We start from the raw sequence: 23,813 nt of genomic DNA, 5'->3' as shown, positions 1-23,813 counted from the left end.
ATCCGTGCACTGGGCCACTAGTGTTAAATAAAGTGGAAAGAGGAGACATCTTCTCTTGTTCCTAACCTTAGGGGAAAGCTTTTAGACTTTCACCATTAACTATGATAACTATTCACCTGTAGGTTTTTCACAGAATCTTCTTTCAGGTTGGGAAACTCCCTTCTATTTCTAGTTTATTGCAATTTTTATTTGAAAAGGCTTTTGGATTTTGTTAAATTTTTATGTGTCTCTGGAGATGACTATATGGTGTGTGTTTTTAAGCCTTCATTAATATGATGTTTGTTGATTGGTTTTCAGATGTTAAACCAACCTTTCATCCTGGATAAATCCTGCTTGATTATGATGTATAATCATTTTTATATGTTACTGGTTTGGATTGTTAGTATTTTGTTAAGGATTTTGCATCTATATTCATAAGCAATCTTAGTCTATAGTTTTCTGTTCTTGTGATATCTGTGTCTGGTTTTGGTATAAGGGAAATATTTCCCTTGCAGACATTGGTATACACACACTGCACACAAACACACACGCACAGTTTGGGGTAAATATATCTTACAGAGTTGTGAAGCCAATGAATGTCTATATGTGAATGCACTTTTTAGAAATGCAAAGTGCTAGACCAAGCATGTCAAACTCGTGGCCACAACACATATTTTTGTGGCCCAGCCCAATATAACAGTATGTAAGAAATGTTCTAATAAAACATTTTTATTAGACACCACCTCTTGGTCCCTCCTCTCCTCCCCCCAGCCAGCAGGCTCTGATTGCTGAATGGCAAACAGGGGGCCACGGGGAACCGGGATGGGTGGCGGTGGTGGTGGCGGGGCAGGACTGGAGACTGGTGAATGGGCAGAAGATGGCCCTGACCGCAGGCTAGGCCTAGGGACCCTACCTGCACACAGTTTCCTGCCGTGGGCCTCTAGTAGCATTATAAGAAGCACTTTCTTTTGGCATACGTCTGAGATTTTGCTGCCTGTGGATGCTTCTAGTATTTTTATGGTTTCCCGTCTGATGTTTAAGTCCTGTATCCATTTTGAGTTTATTTTGGTGAATGGTGTAAGTTGGTGATCTAGTTTCATTCTTTTGCATGTGTCTGTCCAATTTTCCCAACACCATTTATTGAAGAGACTGTCTTGACTCCATTGTATATTCGTGCCTCCTTTGTCAAATATTAATTGAGCATATTGATTTGGGTTGATGTCTGGGTTCTCGATTCTATTCCATTGATCTATATGTCTGTTCTTGTGCCAGTACCAGGCTGTTTTGAGAACAGTGGCTTTGTAATATAGTTTGAAGTCTGGTATTGAGATCCCTCCTACTTTACTCTTCTTTCTCAGGATTGCTGTGGCTATTCAGGGTCTTTTATTGTTCCAAATAAACTTTTGGAGAGTTCTTTCTAGGTCAGTGAAGTATGCTGTTGGTATTTTAATGGGGAGTGCATTGAACCTATAGATTGCTTTAGGAAGTATGGACATTTTGATGATGTTGATTCTACCAATCCATGAACATGGTATGTTCTTCCATCTCCTTACATCTTCCTCTATCTCTTTTTTCAGTGTCGTGTAGTTTTCCGCAAATAGGTCCTTTACTTCCTTAGTTAAATTTATTCCTAGGTATCTTAATTTTTTTGGTGTGATGGTAAATGGAATTGCTTTTTTAGCCTCTGTTTCTGTAGTTTCACTGTTGGTGTATAGAAATGCCATGGATCTTTTGGCAGGATCTTTTGGCATTAATTTTGTATCCTGCTACATTGCCAAATTCATTTATTAAGTCAATTAGTTTTTTAATGGAGTCTTTTGGGTTTTTTATGTACAATATCATGTCATCTGCAAATAAGGATAACTTTACTTCTTCTTTTCCAATTTTGATGCCTTTTATTTCCTCCTCTTGTCTAATTGCAATGGCTAGTACTTCCAGTACTATGTCAAATAGGAGTGGCGAGAATGGGCATCCCTGTCTTGTTCCTGTTCGTAGAGGGAATGGTTTAGATACTGCCCCTAGAGCAATGGAAGCTAAAGAGAAAATAAACAAATGGGACTACATCAAAATAAAAAGCTTTTTTACGGCAAAAGAAACCATCAACAAAACAACAAGAAGGCCTACGGTGTGGGAGAACATATTTGCAAATAATACCACTGATAAAGGTTTAATCTCCAACATTTACAGACAGCTTATACAACTAAATAAAAGGAGAACATATTTGCAAATAATACCACTGATAAAGGTTTAATCTCCAACATTTACAGACAGCTTATACAACTAAATAAAAGGAAGATGGATGATCCAATTAAAAAATGGGCAATGGACCTAAATAGAATATTTTCAAAAGAAGACAGAAGGAAGGCCAAAAGGCATATGAAAACATGCTCAAAGTCACTAATTGTCCGAGAGGTGCAAATCAAAACAACAATGCGGTACCATCTCACACCTGTCAGAATGGCCAACATCAACAAATCAACAAACGACAAGTGTTGGCGAGGTTGTGGAGAAAAAGGAACCCTCGTGCACTGCTGGTGGGAATGCAGACTGGTGCAACCACTGTGGAGAACAGTGTGGAGTTTCCTCAAAAAACTGAAAATGGAACTCCCATTTGACCCAGTAATCCCACTTCTAGGAATATATCCCAAGAAACTAGAAACACCAATCAGAAAGGATATATGCACCCCTATGTTCATAGCAGCACAATCTACAATAGCCAGAATTTTGAAACAGCCTAGGTGCCCGTCAGCAGATGATTGGATCCAAAAACCATGGTACATCTACACAATGGAATACTATGCTGCCATAAAAAAGAAGGAATTCTCATCATTTGCAGCAACCTGGATGGAATTGGAGAACATCATGCTGAGTGAAATAAGCCAGTCAATGAAAGAGAAACACCACATGACCTCACTCATTTGTGGATGATAAAGAACATTATAAATTGATGAACCAAAAGACAGATATAGAGACAGTAAAACAACAGGCAGACTGTCAAATTACAGTGGGGAGGGGAGGAAGATCTGGAGGAGATAATAGATCAACCGAAGGACTTGTGTACATCCATATAAGTACAACCAATGGACATAAAACTCTGGGGAGGGAGGGTATGTACGGGAGGAAGGGAGGGGGGCAAAAAAAAATCAATAAAATATATTAAAAAATAAAATAAATTTTTTAAAAAAAGCACTTTCTAACTGAAGCAGTTTAAATTTTTAACTATAGGAATATCTGTTCTTAAAATATGACACATAAGTTATTTATTCAGAATGAGGTTAACCTGCAAGATACAACAGCATTTTTCCAATGACTTATTTGACTGTCAGCTATTTTGTAAGGTGAAAAAGGTACTGTGGCTCTAAATCCTAGCTTTTTACCCCTTATCCTACTGCTTAGAAAAGTACAGCGGTTGACCTCTAGGAGGCTAGTACTGTCTATTCTAATGGAGTAAAATATTTGTCCTGCCTTTTTGATAAATCCCCAAACATAGAAATGATGCACAGATAAACACATAAATAAAAGCATTCTTTTTATGTCTTAATTATTACAGCTGATTTTATTTATTTTTACTTTAAACTGTTCTTTTATTTTTCAACTACAGTTGACATACAATATTATAGTAGTTTTGGGTGTACAACTGCTTTTCTCTTGCTGCTCTTTTGATTCTCTCTTGTCTTTAACCTTTTGCATTTTAATTATGATGTGGGCTCATTGGGTTTATGTTGTTTGGGACATCATATAACTTATTAAGTGATCACCCCAAAAAATCTCACACCTATCTGATGCCATACATAATTATAATATTATTGACTATATGCTGTACTTTACATCCCTATGACTGCAGTTACCAATTTGTATTTATTAATCCTTTCACCTTTTTCAACTATCTCTCCAAAGCCCTCCCACCTGGCAACCATCAAAATATTCTCTGTACTATGAGTCTGTTTTTTTAGATTCAGTTGTTGATAGATATGTATTTATTGCTATATTATTATTATTCACATTTTTATCTTTTTTCTTCTTAAGGAAGAACCTTTAATATTTCATATAATACTGGTTTGGTGGTGATGAACTTCTTTAGCTTTTTCTTGTCTCTGAAGCTGTTTATATGTCCTCTAATTCTAAATGATAGCTTTGCCTAGTAATCTTGGTTATAGGTCCTTCCTTTTCATCACTTTGAATATTTCTTGCCAGTCCCTTCTGACCTGCAAAGTTTCTGTTGAGAAATCAGCTGACAGTCATATGGAGCACCCTTATAGATAACTGCTTTTCTCTTGCTGCTCTTATGATTCTCTCTTTGTCTTTAACCTTTTGCATTTTAATTATGATGTGGGCCTCTTTGGGTTTATGTTGTTTGGGACTCCCCAGCACTTCCTGGACTTGTATGTCTATTTCCTTCACCAAGTTAGGGACATTTTCCATCATTATTTTCTTATGTAGGTTTTCAATTTCTTGCTCTCTCTTCTCCTGCCACCTCCATGACACAAATGTTGGTATGCTTGTAGTTGTCCCAGAGGCTCCTTATACTGTCCTTAATTGTTTGGATTATTTTTTCTTTTTGCTGATCTGATTGGGTGTTTTCTGCTTCCTTGCCATCAGAATCTCTGAATTAATCCTCTGCTTCATCTACTCCACTGTTGATAGCTGTAATATAGTCTTCAATTCTGAATTCTTATTTATGTTTTCTAGTTCCATTTTTGTTTCTATCTCTTTTTGAAGTTCTCACTAAGTTCATCTACTATACCCCTAAGTTCATTAATCATCCTTATAACCATGTATTTTAAACTCTACATCTAGTAAATTGCTTGTCTCCATTTTGTTTAGTTCTTTCTCTGGAATTTTGTTTTGTTCTTTCATTTGGTCCATATTTCTTTGTCTCCTCATTTTGACAGCCTCCCTATGTTTATCTCCATGGCTTGGCACAGTGGCCTTAGGTAGTAGGTTTCCTATAGGGTTCAGTGGCTTAGCTTCCCCATTCACCAGAGCTGGGCACTCAAGGTGTGTCCCTCCAGGTGTTATATGCTCCTGTTGTAGTTGAGCCTTGATTGCCAATTGCTGTTGGCATGTCAATGGGAGGTGCAAGGCCAATTGGCTGCTAGGAATGGCTGCAACCACCCTATAGGATCTGCAGTGCAGGGGCTGACCCCATGGAGCCCGACTTAATACAGTGGGACTCTGGTGCCTGATGAGTCTGCCCCTTGATTGTGTCGCTTATGGAGGTGGTTGGTGGTACTCTGAAAATGTTCTGAAGCTATCCACCAGGTGCGCTGGCTCTGGGACCTCCAGGAAGTACAGGTCAAGGTCAGCTGCCATCAGTGTTCTGCCCATTTTTGTGCATGAGCTACAAAGCAGTCTGGCATGAGCTACAAAGCCGTCTGCAGGTGGCTGTTACCTATGTTGGGCTTGTAGGTGCCCAGAAGAGGCCAAGCTGCAAACCAAGGCCAGCTGCCATTAGTGCCAGAGGTACAGGGCATACTAGGACAGAACCTGCTTGTTTGAAAGATTTTAGGACAGTCTGAAGAATGAGCCAAGACAGGCCAATTGTATGGAAAAGCCACTGCAAACAGCTTTGTTGAGCCCACAAGTTGGATGAGGTGGGGTCTCAGAGAATCACCAGGATGGGGCAAACAGGATGATGGAGACGCAGATATGGTGCCTGCCTGCTGGCTCTGTGTAAGGAGGACTCAAAAAGAAGCAATAGCCTCTACCAATCTTTCTGCCTTGGAAAAAGCTGCCCCTCCAGCTCTTGCCCTGATACCAGACACTTTAGTTCCTCCCCATATGTCCCTGTGCCTTTTGAGCTACTGCCCCAGCACTGGAGCTCAGAGTGAGTGAGTCTTCTAGTTTTTACAGCCAGATGTTACTTGAGACTTCTCTTCTTGGCACTGAAATCCTGAGCTGGAGGGCCTGATGTAGGGCTGGGACCCCTCGCTCCTCTCAAGGGACCTCTGAAACCTAGCTATCTCTCCTTATTTTTATCTGCGACATGTGGGAATGGGACCAGCCAATTCTGCATTCCACCCCTCCTACCAGTCTCAATGTGGCTCCTTTCTATCCTTAATTATAGGACTTCATGCCGTTCTGAATGATGGTTATTCTGTGGTTGTGGGAGGATGTGAGTATTGCATTTACCTATTCTGCCATCTTATTATAGCTGATTTTAAAGGTAAAATATTTTCCTATATAATAAAAGCCTAATATGCAAATTAACAGAACAACTGGTGGAACAAACGGTCCATATGACATGCACTGACCACCAGGGGGCAGACGTTCAACACAGGAGCTTCCCCCAGCCTGCAGGCCCCAAGCCAGCCAAAGTAGGTGCCAGTCACCCCTCAGATTAGCCCTGATTACCAGCCAGGCCTAGGGACTCTACCCATGCAAAAATTTCATGCACCAGGCCTCTAGTGCTTTAATAGTTATGAGTAATCAGTGTGTTAATTTATTACAGGCATGTTTCCTCTCCTAAGTTCTGTACACCATTCTAAGTGTCAACTCTAGCCAGTAATTCATCCTTACTTAGACAATATGATTAGCTTTAATAATAAAAGTGTAAACGTAGGCCCTGGTCGGTGTGGCTTAGTGGTTGGTATGTTGGCCCACACACCAAAAGGTCCCAGGTTCGATTCCTGGTTAAGAGTACATATTTGGGTTGCCAGTTGGATCCCTGGCCCCAGTCAGGGTGCATATGGGAAGCAACCAGTTGATGTATCTCTCTCACATCTATGTTTCTCTCTCCCTCCCTCCCTCTCTCTCTCCCACAACCTCCACACACCCTCCCTCCCTTCCTCTCTTTCTCTTAAAAGCAATAGAAAAATATCTTTGGTGAAGATTAACAACAAAAAGTAAACGTAGGAGCGTGCTAATTATACACCCTGATTTTTTCCATATATAATATATATAAAGCCAGCAACTGTAAGGGCCAGTCACAATGACGCCCACTGTAGCCAGCGAACCACCCAATCGGGGTGGGGCTGGCCAACCAACCTCACAGCCCCTCCCCTTTGCTGGCCTGGCCCTGATTGGACTCTCCCACCCAATCAAGAGCTGGCTGGCTGGCCAAACACCTCCTCCCTCCTCCCCCTTCCCAGCCCCGCCCCTGACCAGCTCACCCCACCACAATAGGTTGACAGCCCCTCTCCCCAGCTGACCCGCCCCTGCCCACACCTCCCTACCCCATTTGGGGGCAGGGCTGGCTGGCCCACCGCCCACAACCCCTTCCTATGGCCAGCCCCTCCACCAATCAGCCCCTCAACCCCAATTGGGAGCGGGCATGCTGGCCAATTGCCCGCAGCCCCTTCCTCCAGCCAGCCTGGCCCTGAGTGGCCTCTATCAGGGCAGGCCAGCCAGCCAATCTCCCACCATCTCCTCCTCCTGACAGGCCCAGCCCTGATCTGCCCCTATTGGGTCCAGGCTGGCCAGACCCCACCCGTGCACATATTCGTGCACTGGACCTTTAATATACATATATATGTATGTATGTGTGTGTATTTCCTACTTTTCCTACTTTCAAAATAATTAAAGCTTTATGTCTGGAGGCTAAGAGGCATAGCTCTTCAGATGGTAGCTAGGAAGTCAGACCTGCTTTGAGATGATGTTTTACCAGTAAAGAGTCTCTTTCTCAATTGGATTAAAATTATACTTTGTGAGCCAGCCTTCCCTCTGTATTTAACAATTAGAAACTCAGTGATTAGTTGCCAGCATTAATATTCTCTATGTGGATATCAGTATTATGATTCCCCCTAGCTAAGGTAGGAATGAAATCTAGAAATAAATCACTGATACTTTAATAACCTGGCTTGATTTACACATTATATAGGATAGGATAGGATAGGAGAGGATAGGAAAGGATAGTCTTTTTTCTCAAATAAATAAGCCAGTCTTAACCATTTTCATTCATCACTAAAAACAGGGATATACACAGCTGAAATTTATTTTGAAAAATTTTAGGTGATTTTTGGGCAGGAGGGACAGTAACTATGTTTTTCTTTCATTATTTACGAACATTAATAAGTTAATTTTTGTTTTCTAAGCAAATTTAAACTGACAGCCAGTAAAGAGAGGGTAAATGTGTAGGAAGTGTGGCCCACAAGAATTGAGAAGTAGCAGGGGAAACTCAGCCCAAGATGGAAAATTTGCCCTAGAAAATTGATAAGCTGTGATTCAAATGTAGGTCAAAATGCTGCCGAAGTATACGTGAATGGTATGATAAAGGCTCTCCTTCAACCCTGCTCCAATTAGCTCTTAACCCTTATCTGTTTAGCTGGGAACAGTGTCTGTGCACCAATTAGATTTGGCAATTTGCAACAGATACCAATATTGTTTGTTTTATTTTTTATTACCATTAAGTTCCTTTTTAAAAAATAAGTTTTGCATTAATATAGTTTAAAGAATTGATTGTTATATAGTTTCTTGTGGGAAAATAGCAGCTCCTTGACCAAACCCCTCGCTTTCTTTTCCTGCTTCCCAGACAACCATTTTCAACATATTTACCTTCTTTGATATATCAGGCTTAAATGGCTACCTAAAAGTTTTCCTCTTTATTAAACATAATCTATTGGCCTCTCACTGTGAAGAATGAAGATTTAACTTTCTTTCACCCACATCATCACCAGCACACGCATATGCTTCTGGACCCTTCTTCCCCTCCTAGCCCAACTCTGATTGATTATAATACATTGAAACTTAGTTAAATCACGAATCAGTGTTTTTATTATGCATATACACACAGTTCTCAGTTAAGCTGAACTCTATGTCTTGACCAGCTTTCCTTCTGTGTGTGTGTGTGTGTGTGTGTGTGTGTGTGTATATATATATATATATATATATATATATATTTTTTTTTTTTTTTTTACCAGTTTGCATAATTACCTTTCAAATTTTTGCTTATTTTCCCCCTTTCCAATTGGGGAAATCTGTCAATTAATTCAGACAGGTTAGTACTATCCAGTAGTAGTTTCTTCTTGACAACTTTATTCCTGGTGTCTGGTCTGGTTGCTTTATTGGACCTGCTGTATTTCAGTTATCTTGGAATATACCTTTCCCATCATCCTGTGGAATTCCTTCAGCTCTCCTGTGTTAGATCACCTGTTCCCTGAATCCAATGTTTTTCTTATGGGCTCATGACATCTCTAATTTACTAAAAAAATATATAATATATGGTGAGTATATTTTCTAAGATCTGCATATCTGAAAATTTCTCTATTTTCATACTTTATGGACAGTTAGGCTAGATATAAAATTCTATGTTGGACATAATTTCCCTGAATTTTGAATGCATTACTTAGTTGTATTATAACTTCTGATATTACTTACTGTTAAGAAATCCATTATAATCTGATTCTTAATCTTCTGGAATGGAATTTCTCATGTGCTTTGGTGTGAGCCTCCTTTTCATGCACTTGTTCTGGACACTTGGGCTTTTATTTTACAAACTTGTGTCCTTCAGTTCTTAAAAAACTGTCTTGAATTAATTTAGGTATATCTCTTATCCTCATTTTTTCCCTGTTCTCTCTAACACTACTCATTATGAATTGGACCTCCTGGTCAAATCCTCTGATTTTCTTAACTCTCTTTCTCTGCTTTCTCTCTTTCTTCTCCTTTCTGATACATTTGATCAACTTTCGTCTTCCTTTTTGGAGGAAGGGTGGGGTCCTTTGAATGTTCATTTTTTATAATGTTGCATTTTGTTTTGGTTGTAATGTCTCCTATATCTTTAAGGATATCAATGATAGTTTTTTGGAAGTTCCAACCCCCACTCCAGCATATTCTAATTTCAGTAAATTGCTTTTGTTGTTTACTTTTTTCTGTTTCCGTTTAAGATTTTCCTCAAGTGTCTGATCAAATGTAAGAGGGGGAATTAGAAGCTAACAACTAACTGTGTCACATGTAGGGAGATCTGGCTTGGAGATTTCCTTAGGAACCCCATGTCAGAAACATTGAATCTTTTCCATCCTCCTGGTCACATACTCCAGAGGAAACTTCCAGTTTCCTTCCTGGAGGGTACTTTTCTAGAGGCCAGGATTTTTGAGATTAGTAGAAGACTGAGGTTCTCAGTATTCTGTGTGTAAGCTCCCTGGTTTTCAGCAGGAAATCCTAGCCCTCAACTTTGACTAATGAAAGGTACCTTTATTTTGTTATCTTCTAGTCCTCCTTAAACATACCCTTCCTTTATCCAGAGGAACCTATTGTCACCAACCCCTGAGCCTTTTGGGTTCAAATTGAGTTACATCTTGGCTGTGTTCTCTTCAGATCCAGACTTCTGGAGCTGCCAAGTCAGTTCCCACTGAACATCTATGCTTCCCAAATCTTATTATTTCTTCTTTCTTTCTCTTTGCTCTTGTAGTATATGGCTTTTTAAGTTATTTGAGGTAGGGAGAAAATTGCATATAATCAATCTACCATCATTAGCCACAAATCTCTTTCATTTTTATTGAGGCTTTCATTGATTATGATTCAGTGGAAGAATGTTGCTACATTTATTTGTTTTTAGGGACTTATAAACTTAGATGGGTTGAGGAAAAAAAAGTATTTCCTTCTCTGCTAAATGCTTATAAAGGACATACACACTCATGTAACATATAAGCATGCACATGTGTATACACACAAATTTTAAAAATATTTGTGTTTATGTCAGTGACATGAAAGAGGCGGTGTTTTTCAGTCTTAGGGTGAATTATACCTTTTACCTCTGTGTGCATTCATCTCTTCAATCAGTTCTAGCCAATTTTAGGATGAAAGCTAAACCAAGGATAATACATTGAATGCAAAAATATTTTTTAAAACCCCTAATCCTTTATCCAAAATTTGAACAGTGTTCTTTTTGGAGCTTCTGCAATTGTTATTCCTTTTGAAATAAAAGATAGAGTAATTTTTCTATATTCTGTAATTTTTTTAGAATTTCAGATTTTGAAAAGAAAGCCAATAATCGTTCTGAGATGGAGACTCAGACAGAGGAGAACACAGAAAAAGAGGATGAAGAGGAGAAAGACACAGAAACTGTAGGTACTACATTTGTAAGGTTCTTCTCATACCCATAATGGACATAACAGTAGTACAGAACCTGGAGTTGAGTCTTGTGATGTGTTATTAGCTTCAGAAATTTAGAACTAATTTTAACATTGAATATCTTCTTCTTCTGTCATATTTCCTTGTCCTGATTTAAATTTCATTCATTGTAAATTGTAGTGAGATGTATTCACTCTTCTTCCTCTTGACTGCTTTCCTTTCCTGAATTCCTGAGTGAAAAGGCCTTGTAGATGAGAAAGGAATGCTGGCTACTTTATAATAAGATCATTTGAGGATATGGCTCAGAAACTTGAATAGAAGTGAAAGATATCGGTTCTATCCCACTACTGGTTTGAGTAAAATAGTTTCAATGAGAAAAATTCATTGTTCATTGGCTACTCATTGACTGTTTTGGAGTCTGAAAACCTAGGTAATGTTGATGAAACCAGGAAGTTGTAAGAGCCACAATAGCCTATACAATGTAGCTAATTCATTTAACAAATACATATTGAAAGACACCCTACTTTCTAGAAAATGTAGAACATTTAAAAAACTGAGGTGAAGAGACAACCCGTGAGTAATAGTACCCTGTTGACTAAAACTATTCAACAACCAATAATAAAGAAGTACTGAGACTTCCAAGGCACCATAAAAGTCACTGATGAAAATTCTAGAGCTTCCAGGAGAAAGGGGCTAGAGAGCTGAAAGAAAAGAGCTGAGTGGTAAACCAGACAGGAATATGGGTTTGAGTTGCTAACTGGATAAATTAGATTGTGCTTTGACACCACTGTGATCTGTGATCCCCTGAACTATGATCAGGATTAATTTTAATTATGGCAAAGTTATTATCACAAGTACATCCCAATTGCTGTATTAATACTCTATGAGGGAACAGTTGTATCCAAAACTTTTTTTTTTATACAAGATATTTGGGGCATACATTGTCAAAAGTTTAATCCTATCACCAGTCAGTATTAACTGGACACTAATGGTTCACACTGTTTCCCCACAAAGAGGTACTTTTAATCTGTGATGCAAATTATTATTGGGATTTCCTGTACGACAGGTTGGAAGTGAAGTGGAAGCCTTGAACCTTCAGGTGACAAACCTGTTTAAGGAGCTTCAGGAGGCTCATATGAAACTCAGTGAAGCTGAGCTAATGAAGAAGAGACTTCAAGAAAAGTAAGAATGAACGATGAATTTTATCTTCCTTCATAAAATGTACATTTTTATAAAATATATTACTGTATAAAAACATAGTTTTGTTACTGTGTTACTGACCAAAACAAAAATAGAGATCTAATTAATTAAAATAGGAATTAGAAAACACTAATGTTCAGGTTAATATATAAACATGAAATACTTATAGTGAAATGGGGGGTTGGGGCCCTGGGGACTCTGATTCTGCTGTTTGGGGACATTTGTTAAGCATACTAGCCTATCTGAGGACATGTAGAAAGCAGTGAAGTGGACCTTTTGTGACTTACATGAGCTGACATGTGAACAAACATAAAAGAAAGCTGTAAATATCGAAAAGAACTTGAGTGAGATTTGTTTAGAAATATTACCAGCATAACATACAAACAGGTTTGCTTCAAATTACATTTTCCAAGGCTGTAATTTCCAACATGGCAGTCACAGCTAAGAATTTGGCCAAACAGACCTAGGTTGAAATATGGATCTACAATTTATTTGTGGTATTAACCTTGGGCAAGTTATTTATTTAACCTCTCTGAGCCTGTTTTATTGTTTGTAAAATTTGTGTCATAATTTCTACATCATAATGTATAAAGTGAGATCATGTTTAAGATGCGTGGCATTGATGCCTTGCACATAACTATCACTGGTTCATATTTGCTGCTATTACACTGAAATTCTTTCTTTTTATCTTAAAGGTGACTTCCTTTCCCCTGTTGAACCTTTGTCAGAAGTCATAGTCTTTGTGCTTAACAGATCACATAAAGAGAGGAAGGGAGAGGGAGAGGGATAGATAGTTAGAAACATCGAGAGAGAAAGATTGATCAGCTGCCTCCTGCACACCTCCTACTGAGGATGTGTCCGCAGCCAAGGTACATGCCCTTGACTGGAATCAAACCCGGCACCTTTTGGTCCACAGGCCAAAGCTCTATCCACTGAGCCAAACCGGTTTCAGCACATGTATGCTTTTTTATGTTAGGCATAAGGGTTCAAAAATATGTACTTTTTTTTTTTTTTTTTTACAAAAAAAAAAAATATTTTTTTTTTTTTTTTTATGTGTAGGCACAGGGGTTCAGAAAAACTACTTGCTTCTAGTGAAAAAGTAAGGGGGATAGAATATTTTATTTTGAACTGTTAAATCCTTGAAAAACGCAATCCCAAAATCCTTTGTATTTGCTACATAATCTTTGAATTTGTTTAAAAACCACAGAGAATGAAGGAGAATTGTATATATTCATGTTATTTTTATCTTGCTTAGATGTCAGGCCCTTGAAAGGAAAAATTCTGCAACCCCATCAGAGCTGAATGAAAAACAAGAGCTTGTTTATAATAACAAAAAGTTAGAGCTACAAGTGGAAAGCATGCAATCAGAAATTAAAATGGAGCAAGCAAAAACAGAAGAGGAAAAGTGAGTATGCTGTGATTGAATGGCTAGTTGCACAAAGAAGATAAAATAGCTCTTTTATACAGATTGAAATTAGGATTTGAAAATATATTTACATTTTTTTCTTTTATTTGAAGGAGTACTAGGAGACTTTTTTTTTCCTGAGGTGATAAAATAGAAGTTTTATAACAAACATAAAAATTATTTGTAATCTTATTTTGATTTTTTGGGGGGGAAAATTCTTTGAGAGTAAGAAAATGCTTGAAGGTAGTGGGATGGTAAAAGTAGGAGAAAAGAGCCCTGGCTGGTGTGGCTCAGTTGGTTGAGCATTGTCCCATACACTGAAAGGTCGCCAATTTGATTCCCAGTCAGGGCACATGGCCAGGTTGTGGGCTTGGTCCCCAGACAACCCAATCAATGTTTCTCTCTCTAATAAATAAATAAATAAATAAATAAATAATTACTTTTTTTTTTTTAAGTAGGAAAAACGATTTTGCTCCTTGAGTGTTCAGAAAGTTGGGAGACAAGAATATAAGTTTCCATGATAATAAATAAATAAGTACTTTTTTTTTTTAAGTAGGAAAAATGATTTTGCTCCTTGAGTGTTCAGAAAGTTGGGAGACAAGAATGTAAGTTTCCATGATATTTTCCCCCGAGATTCCATTTCTCGATTTCTTTTTAAACAGGTCCAAATTAGCCACTCTGCAGCTGACATACAACAAACTTCTTCAAGAATTCAGTAATGCATTGAAAACAGTTGAAGAATTAAAACGGAAAGAGGTACTCATAGAAAAAAATTACTTTGCTAGCTAGCCTAGTAAGGGATGGAAAGTATTGAACATTTTATATGTATAGTAGTTGCACTGATCTTAACCTAGTCTGGTTTCAAAGGTTATTTTTCAGTTTATAATTGACTAAAGGCCTGGTGCACAAGATTTGTGCACAGAGTGGGGGGGCCCTCAGCTCAGCCTGAGTCCTCATATTCTGGGACATCCCTTTCACAGTCCAGGGCTCACACAATCCGGACCTCTCGCTCCTTACTGCCTGCCTGCACTTGCCAGCCATGAGCCTGGCTCTGGCTGAGCAGCGCTCCCCTTGTGGGAGCGCACTGACTGACCATCAGGGAGTAGCTCCTGTGTTAAGCGTCTGCCCCCTGGTGGTCAGTGTGTATCATAGCGACCAGTCATTCTACGGTTCGGTCGATTTACATATTGCACTTTTATTATATAAGGTAGGATTTCTTGTGTCTTAAGTGCTTATAACTTCTGATGTTCCATGTATGTATAGGCATACCTTAGAGATAGTGCGGGTTTAGTTCCAGACCACTGCAATAAAGCAAGTCACTTGAATTTTTTTGTTTCTGAGCGTATATAGAAATTGTTTCACTACACTATAGTTTATTAAGATTACAATAGTTTTGTGTCTAAAAAATGTACATATCTTTTTAAAAAATATATATTTTATTGATTTTTCACAGAGAGGAAGAGAGAGGGATAGAGAGTTAGAAACATCGATGAGAGAGAATCATCCATCAGCTGCCTCTTGCCTACTCCCCACTGGGGATGTGCCCGCAGCCAAAGTACATGCCCTTGACTGGAATCGAACCTGGGACCTTCTAGTCCACAGGCCTACGCTCTATCCCCTGAGCCAAACTGGTTTCGGTGAAAAAAAAATGTACATATCTTAATTTTTAAAAATTATTGATAAAAATGCTAACCATCATCTGAGCCTGTGGCAAGTTTAATCTCTTTGCTGGTGGAGGGCAAATTTGTAATAAACACAGTAACTGCAAAGCACAATAAAGCCCAAGTGCAATAAAATGAGGTATGCCTGTGTAACGTGCTTTGTGTACGAAGGTGGTGCTAATGTCCCATAGTCAGGGAGTAAACTTTTAGCATTTCTCACAGTGGGTGGGTTTGTAGGAGGGCTGAGAGTGTGGGCTCCTCTGTGAGTGGTGCACAGTGAGATTGCCGGCTGGGGCTGGAGAGGACATCTACTGAGTGGAACTATTACAAGGCTAACCTGTCTGCTATCAGTGAACCTAAGACCATGGACTTACTGGGCTGCAACTTAAATTAGTAATAATGCCCAGCATGATGTGATCATTTTATCACCATGGATAGGTATGTGAGGTGACAAAGTGTTAATTAACCTAATGGGAGGAGTCCTTTCACAATGTATACATACATCAAATGATCACATTGTACAATTTAAATATAATTTTATAATTTTATTTGTCCATTTTACCTCAATAAAACTGGAATAAATAAAGATGATGGAAGCTTTGAATTAGATGGAGTCTTTGGGCTTATATCCTTATAAATATACTTTTTGTTTTTCATTTATTTTTTAATAGATTATTGTTCCTCTCTAGGACCTATTACATTTTAAATATATATATTTTTATTGATTTCAGAGAGGGAGAAATAGAGACATTGATGATGAGAGAGAATCATTGATCGAATGCCCCCTACTGGGGATCGAGCCCACAACCTAGGCATGTGCCCTTGACTGGAATCAAACCCGGGACCATTCAGTCCACAGTCCGATGCTCTATGCACTGAGTCAAACCGTCTAGGTCTAGGGTATACATTTTTAATGTAAACATTTTTCATCTTTCCACTGACTTTACAAAGTAAGAATAATGTGAATGAAAAAGTAGCCATATTAGCAAGTTACAACCTCATTGAGATCGAGGTTAGTTATAATTTCCCTTATTTTAGTGTTTTCTTTTTTTATTGTTTTAAATTAGAAAATTATTATTTGTAAGCCATAAGTTAAATGAATATCCAAGTAAGTTATCATTGCTAATTAACAATACCGTGTAGAGCCAATCATTAAAAAAATAAAATAATCCTTTAGCTAGTCTTTTACTAAAATAGATTGAATTGTTTGAAAACCATTTCTAAAATAAACTTGTCTTTTACAGTCAGAAAAAGTAGATAAGGAGGTGCTGCAGGAGCTAAATGAAAAGCTGGAACTGGCAGAGAAGGCGCTGGCTTCCAAGCAGCTGCAAATGGATGAGATGAAGCAGACCATCGCCAAGCAGGAGGAGGACCTGGAAACCATGACCGTTCTGAGGGCGCAGGTGAGCTACGTTTTGAAATATGAGCCGAGTGAAGCTAACCCTACTTATATTCTCAATAGGAAAGTGATGATGTTTAAAATATGTTTTTATTTTATTTTATATTATTTCCATTAATATTTTTTTAAAAATTTTAATTGAAGTATATCACATGTGGAAAGTGTACCAAACTTTTAAGTGTAGAGCTCAATGAAGTTTTCCATTCTACAGTTGATAGTTGAATTATTTCCAGTTTGCCGAATTGTGATTAATGTTACTGTGACATTTTTGTGCGTGTCTCTTTGTTTACCTACACATTTTTTCCTGTTGGCTACATAACTAGGAGTGGAATTGCATGTTCATAGAGTGTGCACATACTGAGTGTTGTTTTTTATGAAAAAAATTTTTTATTTAATAATTCTTTCTTGTTGAAAACATTACATGTCCTCCTTTTTCTTCCATTGGCCCCCTCCAGCCACCCCCCTCCAGGCCTTCAGCACCCTTGTTGTCTGTGTCCATGTGTTATGCATACATGCATTCAAGGTCTTTGATTGATTACCTCCCATCCTCCCACCTTCCCCCACCTTCCCACCCTCCCCCACCTTCCCTCTGAGATTCTGCACTGTTCCATGCTTCCATGTCTGGATCCACTCTGTTCATCAGTTTATTTTGTTACTTAGATTCCACAAATGAGTGTGATCATGTGATACTTGTCTTTCACTTTACTTAGCATGATACTCTCCAGGTCCCTCCATGCTGTCTCAAAGGGTAAGATTCTTCTTTTTTACTGCTGCATAGTATCCCTTGGTATAAATGTACCTCAGCTTTTTTATCCACTCATCTACTGATGGGCACTTGGGTTGCATACTGAGTTTTAATAGATGATGTCAAACAGTTTTCCACAGTGATTGTACCCATTTTCATGCCAATCAATAGTATTATCAGTACTCATGTTTGTATATCTGTATTTTCACTTATTTTTGAGCATTCTGGTAGGTATATAATGATGTCTCATTTACTTTGCATTTCCTTAATGGCTTATAACAGTGGTTCCCAACCAGCGGTCCATGGACCACTGGTGGTCCATGAGGTACAAAAGGTTGGCAACCACTGGCTTATAAGATTGAGTACTTTTTCAAATGTTTACTGGCCACCTAGTTATCTCCTGTTGTGAAGTACCTGATCAGGTCTCACTTTTCTTCTGATTTTCTGGATTTTTCTTAATTTTTATAGGAGTTCTTTATATTCATTGCAGATTTTTTTACTCTGACTTGCTTTTTCACTATTATAAAGATATCTTTTGATGGACAAAAGTTCATTTTATATTAAAGTCCAATTTATCAGTTTTTCATTTATGATTAATACTTTTTGTGGCCTGTTTAAAAAACTTTCACTATCTTGAAGCCATGAAGATTTCTCCTATAGTGTCTTCTAAAGTTTTATTGTTTTTCCTTTTACATTAGGATCTAGAAACCCCCTGGAATTAACTTTTCTATATGGAGATAAAGATGAATATTTTTTTCCTATATGAATATGCTGTTGACATGCACTACTTATTAAAAGGGGCGTCTTTTCTCAAGTACTCTGCTGCCTTCTTTGTCACATATTGTATCTATGTACCTATGAGTCTCTTTCTGGACTCTGTACTGTTCCATTGGACTATTTATATATCCTTGCTCTGGTATCATACTATCTTTCTTATAAAGCATCAAAAGTTTTGAATCTGGTAGAATAAGTCTTCCTACCTCAGTGATATTCTTTAAGAAGACTTAAGGTCTTTCTTCTCTTTTTCATTTTCATATAAATTTTAGAAACCACTTGATATTTTTCACTCACACAGAAAAAGCCAACTGGGTTTTGATTGGAATTATATTAATATTTAATATAATTCCAATCAAAACCCAGTTGGCTTTTTATCAATCAATGTGGAGATAACTGACATCTTTATAACATTGACTCAATCCATGAATATGGCATATCTTCTTTAATTCTACTCAATAATCTATATATATAAAAGCCTAAGCAACCATTATGCCAAATGACTGGGATGACTGGTTGACCAGTCACTAGAATGTGCACTGAACACCAGGGGGCAGATGCTCAACACAGGAGCTGTACCCTGGTGATCCATGTGCACCCATAGGGAGAGCACCGCTCAACCAGAAGCCAGGCTCATGGCTGGTGAGCGCAGCTTCAGTGGCGGGAGCTTCTCTCAGCTCCACAGCAGTGTTACCAAGCAGCGGCAGCAGGCACAGCAGGCCAGGATGAGCATGAGTGGCACAGCGCCCAGTCCCAGCTCAGGCTCCTCCCTGGCTGCCTGCCGCTTGGCACACTGCTATATCCCTTGGGGGATGTCTGACTGCTGCTTTAGGCTAGATCCCCTGGCCTGCGGGAATCAGATCTAAACCAAGGGATCCCAGATAGCGAGAGGGCACAGGCTAGGCTGAGGGATCTCACACACACACACACACACACACACACACATAAACCAATGCATGAATCCATGCACTGGGCCACTACTCCTTTCTAATAAAAGGGTGATATGCAAATTGACCATCACATCAAGACACAAGATGGTTGCTGCCATGTGGACACAAGATGGCCTGCAGGGGAGGGCAGTTGGGAGAAGTTAGGGGTGACCAGGCCAGCAGAGGAGGACAGTTTGGGGGGGACCAGGCTGGCAGGGGAGGGCAGTTGTGGGGAACCAGGCTGGCAGGGGAGGGCAGTTATGGGCAATCAGGCAAGCAGGGAGGGCAGTTAAGGGTGACCAAGCTGGCAGAGAAGGGCAGTTGGGGGAGACCAGGCCAGCAGGGGAGGGCAGTTGGGGGGAACCGGGCTGGTAGGAGAGGGCAGTTGGGGGGGGGGGGGAAGGGAGTACCAGGCCTGCAGTGGAGGACAGTTTAGGGAGACCCAGGCCTGCAGTGGAGGACAGTTGTAGGGGACCCAGGCCTTCAGGGGAGGGCAGTTGGAGAGGACCAGGCCTGCAGGGAAGGGCAGTTGAGTGGGACCAGGCCTGCAGGGGACGGCAGTTGTAGGCAATCATGCCAGCAGGGAAGACAGTTAGGAGTGACCGGCCAGCAGAGGAGGGCAGTTGAGGGAGACCAGGCCAGCAGGGGATGGCAGTTTTTTTGGGGGGCCAGGCCTGCAGGGGAGAGCAGTTGAGGGGGACCAGGCCTACATGGGAGAACAGGTGGGGGTGACCCAGGCCTGCAGGGGAGGGCAATTGGGAGGGATCAGGCCAGCAGGGGAGGGTAGTTGGGAGGACCAGACCTGCAGGGGAGGGCAGTTGGGAGCCAGCAGTCCTGGATTGTGAGAGGGATATCCAATAGCCCGTTTAGGCCTGATCCCAATGGGCAGTCGGACATCCCTCAAGGGGTCCCAGATTGGAGTGGGTGCAGGCTCAGCTGAGGGACATCCCCTGCCTCATGCATGAATTTCATGCATGGGGCGGGGGATGTATTTTTATAATCTTCTTGGTAAAGATTTTGTTCTTTTATTAGATTACTAGAGGCCCAGTGCATGAGATTCGTGCCTCGAGTAAGGGGGAGTCCCTAAGCCTGGTCAGCACCCTCTCACAGTCTGGAACCCCTTGGGGGATGTCTGCCTGCTGGCTTAGACCTGATCTCCCTAAGCCAGCAGGCAGATATCCCTCTCGCAGTCCTGGACCCCTGGCTCCTTACCGCCCGCCTGCAGTGGAGGCGAAAGAGGCTCCCGCCACTGCTGCTGGGCTCACCAGCTGTGAGCCCAGCTTCTGGCTGAGCGGCACTCCCCATATGGGATCTTACTGACCACCAGGGGCAGCTCCTGCTTTAAAGTGTCTGCCCCCTGGTGGTCAGTACGGATCATAGTGACAGGTCATTCCACCATTCAGTTAATTTGCATAGTATGCTTTTATTATATAGGATTCCTAGATATTTTATATTTTGATGATACTATTATAAATAGCATCTTTTTTAAAACTCCACTTTCTAAGGATTGCTGTTATATAGAAAAACTTGATTTTCATATATTGACTTTGCAATAAACTTGCTCAACTCACATTGTAATTCTAATATTTCTGAATTTTTTTAGACTAATTATATCATTTGAATGACAGGGTTTGTTTTCCCCCCCCCTTTCCTGTCTTTTTATTTATCTTGCCTTGTTGCACTGGCTGGGACCCCAGTATCCTATATAATAAAAGGCTAATATGCAAATTGTCCCTAGGGGCGTAAGTTTGACTTACCAGGAGGTAGATATGCGCTGACCACCAGGGTGCAGTGTGGAACATGGCTGCTGGCAGTAGCAGGCGGCCAGGGGAAGGGAGGCTCCCCCTGGCAGGCAGCCACTACGGACCCTACCATTGCACAATTGTCATGCCCAGGGCCTCTATCACTAGAGGCCTGGTGCACAAAATTCGTGCATGGGGGCAGGGGAGGGGTCATTGTCTCTCAGCTCAGCCTGCACTCTCTCCAATCTGGGACTCCTTGAGGGATGTCTGACTGACTGTTTAGGCCCAATCCCCGTATCAGTCCTAAACAGGCAATTGGAAATCCCTCTCACAATTCAGGACTGCTCACTCCCAATTGCTCATCTGCCTGCCTTCCTGATTGCCCCTAACCACTTCTGCCTGCCAGCCTGATCACCCCATAACCACTCCCATGCCAGCTTGATTGATGTCTAACTGCTCCCCCACCTGCTCCCCCTAACTGCCCCCAACTTCCCTCCTCTGCCTGCCTGGTCACCCCTAACTGCCCTCCCCTGCAGGGTTGATCGTCTTCAACTGGCCTCCCTTGCAGGCCTAGTCCCTCCCACCTGCCCACCCTTGCAGGCCTGGTGCCTCCCAACTGCCCTCTCCTGCTGGCCATCTTGTGGTGGCCATCTTGTGTCCACATGGGGGCAGGATCTGTGACAGCCAGCTTGTGTGTCGGAGTGATAGTCAATCTGCATATTACTCTTTTATTAGATAGGATAGAGGCCTGATACACGGATGGGGGCCGGCTGGTTTGCCCTGAAGGGTGTCCTGGATCAGGGTAGGGGTTCCCTTGGGGTTTGGGGTGGCCTGGGCGAGGGGTCTGTGGTGGTTTGCAGGCTGGCCATGCCCCCCAGCCACCCAAGCAGAGGCCCTAGTATCTGGGGTTTATTTATCTTCTACAATTGAAACTTTGTAGCCTGGAGCAGAGCCAAGCCCCCTGCTTGATCCATGGCGGCAGCCATTTCTGTTTGGGACTTATGTATCCTCTATAATTGAAACTTTGTAGCCTGGAATGGAGGCTTAGGCCTGCTATGGCAGGCGGTAAGCTTGGCTTCTTCTGTTGCCAGAGAAACCTACGCCTCTGTGGCCACAGCCATCTTGGTTGGGGTTAATTTGCATACATGTTCTGATCGGCTGGTGGACATGGCTGGTGAAGTGGAGTGATGGTTAATTTGCATATTACTCTTTTATTAGATAGGATAATAAAAGCATAATATGCATAATTAGACCAGACAGCCAAATGACTTTCCAGACGAAGCTGGGGCTGTGAGGGCCAAGGCAATTAATCCACTGAGGCTGCAAGAGCTGAGGCAAGTTGCCAAGGCAAGCCACTCCTGCTGTGAGGGCCGAGGCAAGCTACTGCAGCTATAAGGGCCAAGCCCCTTGTGCAAATTTCGTGCATTAGGCCTCTAGTATAACTATAGAGATGACAGACATCTTGCCTCACTCTCATCTCAGAGACTATGCTTTCAGCATTTCACTATTAAGTGTGGGCTTCTTGTACAATAGATATCAATCATCAAACTTAAGAAATTTCCTTCTATCCTTGTTTGCCAAAAATGTTTATTTTGAATGATGCTGGATTTTATGTAAGAAATTTTTTTTCTTTATATAATGACTAGAGGCCCAGTGCACAAAATTTGTGAAGGGGCGGGGGGGGAGTGTCCCTCAGCCCAGCCTGCATCGTCTCCAATCTGAGACCCTTTGAGGGATGTCCGACTGCCTGTTTAGGCCCAATCCCAGTAGGACATATCTCTCACAATCCAGGACTATTGGCTCCCAACTGCTCACCTGCCTGCCTTCCTGATTGCCTCTAACTGCTTCTGCCTGCCAACCTGATCACCCCCTAACCACTCCCCTGCCAACCTGATTGATGTCTAACTGCTCCCCTGCCAGCCTGTTTGCCCCTAACTGCCCTCCCCTGCAGGCCTGGTCACCCCTAAATGCCCTCCCCTGCAGGCCTGGTCCCTGCCAACGTTCTCCCCTGCAGGCCTGAGTTTATTTATCTTCTACAATTGAAACTTTGTAGCCTGGAGCGGAGCCAAGCCTTCTGCTTGCTCTGTGGCCATAGCCGCTTCTGTTGGGATTTATGTATCTTCTATAATTGAAACTTTGTAGCCTTAAGTGGAGGACTGGGCCCGCCATGGTGTGTGGAAAGCTTAGCTTCCTCCATCACCTGGGGAAACCCTAGCCTCCTCTCTTTCCAGCTCCATGGCTGCCGCCATTTCTGTTTGGATTTATGTATCTTCTATCGTTGAAGATACGTAAACTTTGCGTGGTGGCTTAGGCTGTCAAGGGCAGGCGGAATGCTTGGCTTCCTCCATTGCCAGGGAAACACAAGCCTCCCTCCTGCTCTCTGTGGCCGTAGCCATCTTGGTTGGGTTTATTTGCATATTTGCTCAATTGTTTGGTGGGTTTGGCTGGTGGGTGTAGTGGAGTGATGGTTAATTTGCATATTACTATTTTATTAGATAGGATATAGTTAGGTAATGTGGTGAGACAAATTGATTTCTTAAATATTAAGCAAACTGCATTTCTTGAATTCTCTCTATATATATTAGGATTTTTTAATCTATATTCTTAAGGAAGGTTGGCCTAGAATTTTCCTTTTGCTAATGTACTTGTCAGGTTTTGATATCAAGTTTCTACTGGCTTTATAAAACCAAGTTAAGACACATTTCTTCTTTTATTGTCTGGAAGAATTTGTGTACAGTTGGCTTGTGACTGTTTTGGCCTACTCTGGTTTCTGGTTGGTGAAGTACTTGGAGGAGAGTTTGTGAGTGAGAATACATTCTGCCTGAGATTTAAAAATCATGTAAAAGTGGGAAATAACTTGTTCTTTCTCAGTAACTAGAGATCTATTTCAGAGGTGGTTTTAGGGTTATATGATAATAAAGTATTTTTTTTCATTATATAAACAATAACTATTCATTATAAAATACAATTTT

General features: G+C 40.9%; 1 protein-coding gene across 3 annotated transcripts in view; it reads left to right on the top strand.

Moving 5' to 3' along the window:
- Positions 1–23,813, top strand: part of OPTN (optineurin) — a 62,965-nt gene that overhangs the window by 24,368 nt on the left and 14,784 nt on the right. For all 3 annotated transcript variants that reach the window (XR_014794343.1, XM_084876109.1, XM_084876110.1), the window contains exons 7-11: positions 10,877–10,979; positions 12,053–12,168; positions 13,442–13,591; positions 14,254–14,347; positions 16,497–16,655. Coding sequence is in view for 2 of the 3 variants with exons in the window: in XM_084876109.1 (XP_084732235.1) it covers positions 10,877–10,979; positions 12,053–12,168; positions 13,442–13,591; positions 14,254–14,347; positions 16,497–16,655 (622 nt within the window). In the remaining variant the exon portion in view is untranslated. The remainder of the gene's footprint in view (positions 1–10,876; positions 10,980–12,052; positions 12,169–13,441; positions 13,592–14,253; positions 14,348–16,496; positions 16,656–23,813) is intronic.

Source organism: Pipistrellus hanaki (genome assembly GCF_964339955.1).
Source record: "Pipistrellus hanaki genome assembly, chromosome: 1".
Classification (NCBI taxonomy): Eukaryota; Metazoa; Chordata; class Mammalia; order Chiroptera; family Vespertilionidae; genus Pipistrellus; species Pipistrellus hanaki.
This window is presented reverse-complemented; position numbering and strand designations above follow the sequence as displayed.